The 8,063-nt window shown below is 38.4% G+C and overlaps 1 protein-coding gene across 1 annotated transcript; it reads left to right on the top strand.

The window, feature by feature from the left end:
• Positions 1-1,791: 1,791 nt before the first annotated feature.
• Positions 1,792-8,047, top strand: LOC104272604 (protein AHNAK2-like; the record flags this gene model as incomplete). Its single annotated transcript, XM_009867648.1, has 6 exons — positions 1,792-1,874; positions 2,665-2,754; positions 4,117-4,258; positions 4,989-5,170; positions 5,915-6,653; positions 7,569-8,047. Coding segments are annotated over 6 exons (1,715 nt in total), but the record flags the coding sequence as incomplete, so codon positions are not given.
• Between the last annotated feature and the right edge of the window lie 16 nt (positions 8,048-8,063).

The following is an 8,063-nucleotide window of genomic DNA, read 5'->3' as shown; positions in this document are numbered from 1 at the left end:
GCCTTCTATTCTATCAAGTTTGGAAACTTGGTCCCTAGGCTGACATGGGATATTCCCACGGGAAGCACACTATTTCCGTTCCGTCTGTCACTGATCATGTGGCATAATTTTTCAAAACCCTTCCTGTACTAAATAATTTCATTTTCAGCAAAGTCAAGGAAAAAATAGGATATCAGAAAACTGTGAAGAAAGGCTGGAAAAATCACAGGCATTTTAACAAGATTCTGGCAACTTGTGTAAGTTAGAGTGTTAGCATACATGCATAAGTCATGCCAGCTTGACGGCACACACAGCACATAATATCCACTTCCAGAAATATGTTCCAGCCCGAGGATTCTTCATTTAACATAGACAATGAATGAGTTGCATAGCTCTGCTTGCAGTTGTCTTCTGTAGTGTTTGAGAACATTTTTAATCCAGAGGATCTATTTAGGAAAGCCAAAACTATGTATACTAACTGCAGTTGCAGATCTGGTTGTGAGAGAGCTAGATAGCCTTACAGCTTGGTAAAAATGGAACATGGAGATGGGAAAGAGACATAGTTATCAGGGCAAGGACTTGTGCCTGTGTTAGAAGAGCCTGTGCATCACAGAATGTATAATTCAGCCACACTGTCCTCTACTGGCTAAGCCTGGATCTCTAAAAATGATAATGTAGTCATGCTGTTTTCATTCTTCAGTGTCCAATTTAAGGTATTTTGGCAGAATCATACTTTCAAGCAGCCTGACTCCTTCACCTCATCTCCCTCTGCCTTCAATACTTTTAAAAACTAAGAAAGCAGATCCTTTATGACTATCAAAGCTTCATGATGTTTACTCTCTGGCTCTTGTCTTAAAACTTCTGTCAGAAGCCAGGAATAATTTCAAGATGGGCAATTTCAAACAATTTAATTTATTGCCTATTAACAAACTTTTCATTACTGATTCTGATTTTTTTTAAAAAATAAAATCGTTTAGGAAAAAATATCTCAGTCCCCTCCATACACTTCTCTTCCCCTCTTTCTGGTCTCCAGTTCACTGTGAGCTACATTCAGTCCCTTTGGGGAGGTGTGTGCTGATGGAGGAGACGGGTCAGCAGATGGTGGCTGCTTTTCTTTTTCCACTCCTTGCTTCCTGCTCAGTTACTCCAGGCTGTGTTCCTCCACCAGTCACTGACCCGTCAGAGTTGAGTCTCCTGCTCAGGCAGCTTTTCTTCCTCCAGCCCCTGCTTGAGGTACTATTTTGCTTCAGCATTTCTCCGTTCTGCCATCTCTCCTCTCTCCTGCTCTGGTGTGGTTATCTATGTCTTTCTCGTCCTCCTTCTTAAACACATTTTCACGCAGGTGCCAGAAACTCTTGCAATGGATTCAGCATTGCGGGCAAAGCTGGCTGCAAGTGGCTGTTTTCGGCACGGAGTGGTCCCTGACTTTCTCCCACAGAGACCAACCCACAGCTCACCACTGCCGAAACCCTGCTGATTCTGCTCCACACACACCTCGAGCCCCACTTGGTAGTAGGAAAAAAAAAAAGTAATTATCTGGCCAACTTCTAATTTTACATTGTCTCCAATCTGGTGATTTTCTTCCTTCACAAAAGCCTTTGCATTTCTGGATGCAAACATTTCTGGTGTCTTTGGAAAGATCGGCTTGGTGAGATCCAAGATAAGGAATGTAAATGAAAGCATGCTTTTCTACAGCTGGCCAGTACATGTCCCCTGGGTGGATGTGCTGCTCCAGAGGGCTTCAGCTTGTGTCGGGCTGCTCCGGGCTCTGCACGACCCCCACAGACACCAACAACCTGTCTCTGCTTTTAGGTTCTGGACGGCAGCTGAGACCAGCCGAGCCTCCAGGAGATGCTGATGCAGATGCGGATGCAGATGCAGAGGAAGAAGATTCTGTGAGTTTTTTTCTTTTAGAGTTGGGGTTTTTTGGGGACGGGAGTTTGGCAGTTACCTTTTTAAAATAAGGTCTTAAATATTTTGTTTATAGCTGGATCTTGCTGGTGATTTTTCTCCCCATTAAAAATGTTGTATTTCTGCTGGGGATTCTGCCAGCTCAAAAGTCAGAATGGTGCTTCAATATAAAGTTATCTGCTCTTTGCCATGATTCAGCAGCATAAGTTTAATACCAAGACTTAGAACACTACTACATGGCTGTTTACTACAGTAACTTTTCCTTAAAGCTTTAGCCAGTTGAGGTTCCCTATCATTTGCTTCAACAAGGAAATACGCCAAGTGCTTGTCAGCAGAAGTTCCTGTTGGGACTCTTCCATGGTTTGCTTGGTTATAGGGGGCAGTAAAGCACGAAGCCTCAGGAGGCAAAAGATAGGTGTGTAAATACAGCAGTGAAGCAAATTTTTATTGCCTTTTTCAATTATTACTAATCGATCCGTCAGTATTTTCAGTCTGCTCACCCCATATATGCGTACAATACATAAAGAAAACAAAAGTCAGCATATCATTGGTTTTGCCACTCAGGAGCCTATCCCTTGTGGTCTTGAATAACATCTTTAAATGAGAATTGTTTTTGTTCTTGACTTAAGGAAAGAGTTATTGCTTATTCTATATCCACGTTTAGTAATGAAACTTTTGTACACACGTGACTATACCTAAGTAGAAAAACTCTCCTAAAAAATAGGTCACTGTTTAATAGTGGATCTTCCTTTCCCACCACTTTTTTTTCCACAGGTTATTGAAGTGGCAGTAGAAGACATTCGTCCAAGGCCACAAGGATCCTCTCCAGTTTATGAATATTCCATAGAAGAAGAATATTTAAAGGCAAGACACCGAGTTCTCATGAAGACATGATTTTACCAAGTTTCAGGAAGCCTTAGCTCCTACAACTAGCTGAGACTCACATGTCATGTAACAGGATGTTGTTGGAGCCATATTGTCTTCCTGTCCCCACTAAAATCAGAGCCATGTTCATTGATGATTTTATATTATACTGAACTTATTCTTGGCCATGTTCTTGGCTTCATTCCTTGAAAAACCTGGGACAGAAAATGTCAAGTAAACACAATGCTATTTCTATTAGAATATTTGACTGGCTTGAATCTAATATATTTCAAAATTACCTGTATCTCTTGGTTATTCAAAGATTTAATTAGTACAGTCATGTTAAGATGAGTAGGCAACAGTTTGAAATTCATGCTGAAGTCAAGTAAATGAAAAAATTTATGTTCACAGAGACAAAAGCATGAAAAATGTGATAGATGAGGAGCACTCACAAAGGCTCCCAATGCCTTAATACAGTTGGTCTCTGGTGTTGATTTAATGCAAATTTTGGTACAATGCAGGGAGGTCTTGGCATCTAATTTACTACTGGGAATAATATAGTTAGGTCATTCACATTTTACTTTGCACTTGTAGATCCCAATGTTACTCTGCTGCCATTAAAGTCATCCTTAGTTCTTAGTCTAAACCAGGGATTTTAACTGATGTAGGCCTTTTCTTGTACTTTACAACAGCATGAGTTCTGAACACTAAATAATTGCAAATTGTTTTCAGCTTCAAGAAGAAAACAAAAAATATTCTACAGACAAATCAGAACAGTCATTCACAGATCAGTCTAAAAGCACCCCATAGTTTTAGCCATATGGATGGCCAAAATAGTGAAGCCTATTACAGTGCACAGATGTGGATGTGGATGGAGGGAAGGACAAATAGGCAAATAATCAGTTTAGACTTGTTTTCACCAGGATCTTCACAAATTACCTAAATGTGTCACAAGCATGAACACTAACTTTTCCTATTTAGCATTCTTTAGCCTTTTCTGCTTGAGTACAGTACAGCATTAGCTCTCAGTCTGACTTTTCTGGCCCGTTGACTCTAATCCAGGTGCTTAACATCTTCGCAGAAAATACAGTTTTTCAGCCGTGAAAGATTCCATATGTTTCATGTTTTAAAATTACAATCTATTTTCCCCATAGTCCTAATCCATAACATGAACACATGTGCTTAATTCTAATTTAGAACAGAATCACACCCACACTGAACAAGTCATTCTCTACTTTAGATAATCATCTTTGAGCTAAACAAAATATACCTCAGGAAACTCAATTTTAATTGTAGAATAATGTAGAACACTTTGATACAAATTAATAAAAGTTATGAATTCACACCTTTTTCTATATCTAGGAGACAATGGAAGTGACCCTGAAAACAGAAGTGGAAGCTGGTGCTAGTGGCTTTAGTGTGACGGGTGGAGGAAATGAAGGCATATTTATTAAAAAAGTACTTAAGGAATCTCCTGCTTCAAAAATATTTAGTCTGAGAGAAGGTACAGTCTGATTTTCTCTTTTGTGGTGTTGGTTTTTCTTAAAAAAATATATCTTAAAATAATCAGGTATGTAACTTTGTGTACATATATATTACTGCCTGACCTGTTATCTCTTTAGGTAATAGAAACAGGAGATCCCAAATGAACTAATATTATATGTGAGCTTAACCTTTCCATATTAATAATTTCAAAGATCACTTTCTTAAACAGTAATGAAATGTGATTTTTTGTGTGTTACTTAAAGAATTATCTAATATTCACTGAAACTGAGAAAAAGATACATAGAAACTAGTGTATACACAACTAAAATGGAAAAAACCCAACCACCTAATTCATAACATTCATGAAAAACCTCCCTTTAATTCTTTCACAAAATAGTATGCTGCAGAACTTCAATAAATATTTAAACAAGAACAAAAGTCCAAAGTATATATATATTGAATAATGTAGGAAAAAACTTTGTTACTGTCAGGGTGGTCAGACATTGGAACGGGTGTGCCGGAGAGCTTGTGGAGTCACCATTCTTGGAAAACTTCAAAACCGGCCCACATATCTGAGCAGCTGTAGCTGACCCTTCCCTGAGCAGGACGGCTGGACTAGATGATCTCCAGAGGTCCTTTCCAGCCCTAACTGTTCTGCAATTCTGTTATGTGAATATAATTTCATATTTTATATAAATAGGATGTGATTTTTTAAATTTTTTTTTATTCATGTCTGATTCCACTTGCAGGCGATCAGCTTCTAAGTGCTACAATATTTTTTGATAATATCAAATATGAAGATGCACTCAAGATTCTCCAATATTCCGAGCCATACAGAGTCCAATTCAACCTCAAAAGAAAAATTACTGGGAAAGAAGAGCTAGAACACATTCACTCTACAGCTCAGTACAAAAAGGAAAGAATTAGCCAGGTAGATATTTGATTAATTTACAAAGTTTGAGTAACACTGTAGTAATGTGTTGCGTGGAAACAGACCAGAAAATACACACTTGTGACTTCTTAAGACTTAGGCATGTGTTTAAATTTACTAGCATGAGTATTCATGAGAAGAAAAAAATATTTGCAGCTTTTGAAATAATCTGGCAAGACTATAGATTTTGGTTAACACCACAGTCTTGCATTAGGGTAAAAAAACATTGTCTAGTAAATCAGCAATTTTTTGTTGTCATTAAGCATCCACTGATAGAAGGGGTTCAGATAAGTTCTGTAATATTTATATTGAATATTTCCCCAAATACCAGTAAATATTTTTCTAAATGGTATTTTCTCTTAAAAATATACGTTTAATCGCTGATATTTCCATAGACAGGATCTGCTCATAGGTCTCTGTCACATTCAAAATTAATTTTCCCTGGATATATATAAATGTTGTATATATATTTGTACAGACAGAGACAAAATAAGAAACCTCTATTTACTGCAATGTTTTGCAAAGAACTTAAACCTTCAGAAATCTACATATTACAGTCATATAAGTCATTGTTTTTTGTAATGTCTGCCTGAATTATAAACATAATTTTCAGGATTTTCTTATGTAACAAGTAGATATTGTGAACAAACCCCACTTTTTTCTACATATTTTATGGTATATATTTTACATGGTGTTGCATCTATATATTGCTTACTATTAATCTTCCATTATTTGTTCTTTCAGGAAAAAGAACTCAACGAGAGCATTCCTGAAGAAACACTACATGTTTCAGGAAAAAACATTTCAGACGAAGATAGGGAAACATTAATTGCAAGCCAAAGGGTAGGAAGAAGCAAGAGACCTAAAAAAGATAGATTATCATGGCCAAAATTCCAGTCAATTAAAAATAAGAAGATACTGGGACACAGAAGATCTCATAGTACATCAGATGCATATGAGCCTACTATACAGGACATTTCCCCTACAAGCACAGACACAGAGTCTCAATTTCAACAAGAAGTCCATATCAAAGAAAAAAAAGGAAGCCAAAAGAAATTGAAGTTCCCTAGCATTGGATTCAAAATGCACAGATCTAAACCAGAACCACAAGACAAGCAGAAAAAAGAAATAAAAGCGACACTATTACCTGAAAAAGGAAAAATACATAAAGAAGAAATCAGCCTGGAAAATCCTGAAATCCTAACGGTTGAATATACCACATCTTCTGATTATGAAACTAAAACAGAGGAGGTGCATGAAACTTTAACAAAAGACTTAAAAGATATGAAAAATGGCATTCGATCTCATGCAAAAATATGCCCTGAAGTTGAAATAAGCATTAAAAAAGAAAAAGACAAGGATTCAACATCAAAATGTACTGAAGTAACAGCTATAACAACAGAGATATCAAAGCCTAGTTTAGAAACACTTGATATGAAAGAAAGCCCAACTAAACAAACACCACAAGCCTCATCAAAATCCCGTAAAAAGAAACAAAAAGAAGCAGCAGATAAAACAGAAGGAGAAAGCAGATTTAACATAGATGTAACAGGTCACAAAGCACAAGGATCTATACAGGTAAAAGGTCTAGACATAGGCACTGCTAAAGCAGAATTACACACAACATCTGAAACACTGGAAAAAGAAGGAAAGGAAACAGAAGAAGACACACAAATGCTAACAATTCAGAAGACAGAATTTGAGCTTTCGATACCTAAAAGAAAAGAGGGAGAGATTGAAAAGACCAAATCAGGAAGTGATGTTCCACATTTGGTGCCAGAAAAAACAGCTGATGGAAGCTTTAGCAGGAATTTGGATGTGAAAACTCCCATTCCTGATGCAGAATCAGAAATATTGACTTGGAAAATACAAATGCCATCATTGAAAATGGCCAAAACACCCAACGCTGACATGAAAATACCAAGAGAAGAAAGTGCAATTGAACCAGTAGATATCACAAAAAAGGCAAAAATGGAAGAAGATAGTACGCCCACAAGTGAAAAAATGTTTAAGATGGATATTAGCATGAAGAGAGGAGAAAAGGATATAGAGGCCAAAGAAAGCAAATTCAGACTGCCAAAGCTTAAATTACCTGCATTTACCTGGGTAACTACAAAGGATGAGACAGGACAAACTGGAGGTCAGGTTTGTGAAACGGAAGTAAAAGTGCCATGCATAGAATCAAGTGCAAAAGCAGAAATGAGTGTATCAGCAGAGGAAATGAAGATTCCAAAAGCAAAAATTGAAATTGAGATCTCCAAAGAAAAAATAAATGAAGAGGATAAAAGGCGAAAGCCAGAAGTCCAAATAACAGGTCTGCAAATAGAAACAGGAAAATTGACCTCAACGCAGAATCACTTGGAAGAAACAGAAGAAAAAATCCTGATTAGAAAAACAGATATTAAAATAACAAAAAGTCAAATTAGCATACCATCAAAGAAAGAAGAAGAAATTTCCCAAAATACTCAAACTGAGATTAGAAGGGCCAAGGTGGACATCAGCCTCCCGGCCATTGACATCAGCCTTCCAAAGGCCAGCGTCGACGTACAGGCGCCTGAGGCCGCCATCAGCCTCGAGGGAGAAGAAAAAGCACCGGAGAAGGAGGCTGCAAAGACCAAGGATGGCAAGTTCAAGATGCCAAAGCTCGGCATGCCTTCCTTTGGCTGGTCCAGCAGCAGGGAGGCCAAGGGCCGCGTGGCCGCCGATGTGGACGTCAGCCTCAAGGAGCCCCAAGTGACAATGCCCTCAGGAAGTGCCGGCATCGAGGTGGCCCTGCCCACAGCTGAGATCCAAGTGCCCAGCGTTGAAGTGACCCAGCTCGCAGCCGAGATCCAAGCGCCCAGCGCCGAGGTGGCGCTGCCTGCAGCCCAGATCCAAGTGCCCAGAGTGGAGG

The sequence above is a fragment of the Apaloderma vittatum genome, unplaced genomic scaffold, assembly GCF_000703405.1.
Source record: "Apaloderma vittatum isolate BGI_N311 unplaced genomic scaffold, ASM70340v1 scaffold23204, whole genome shotgun sequence".
Taxonomy (NCBI): Eukaryota; Metazoa; Chordata; class Aves; order Trogoniformes; family Trogonidae; genus Apaloderma; species Apaloderma vittatum.
The sequence above is the reverse complement of the archived record's forward strand: the minus strand, read 5'-3'. Positions and strand labels throughout refer to the sequence as shown.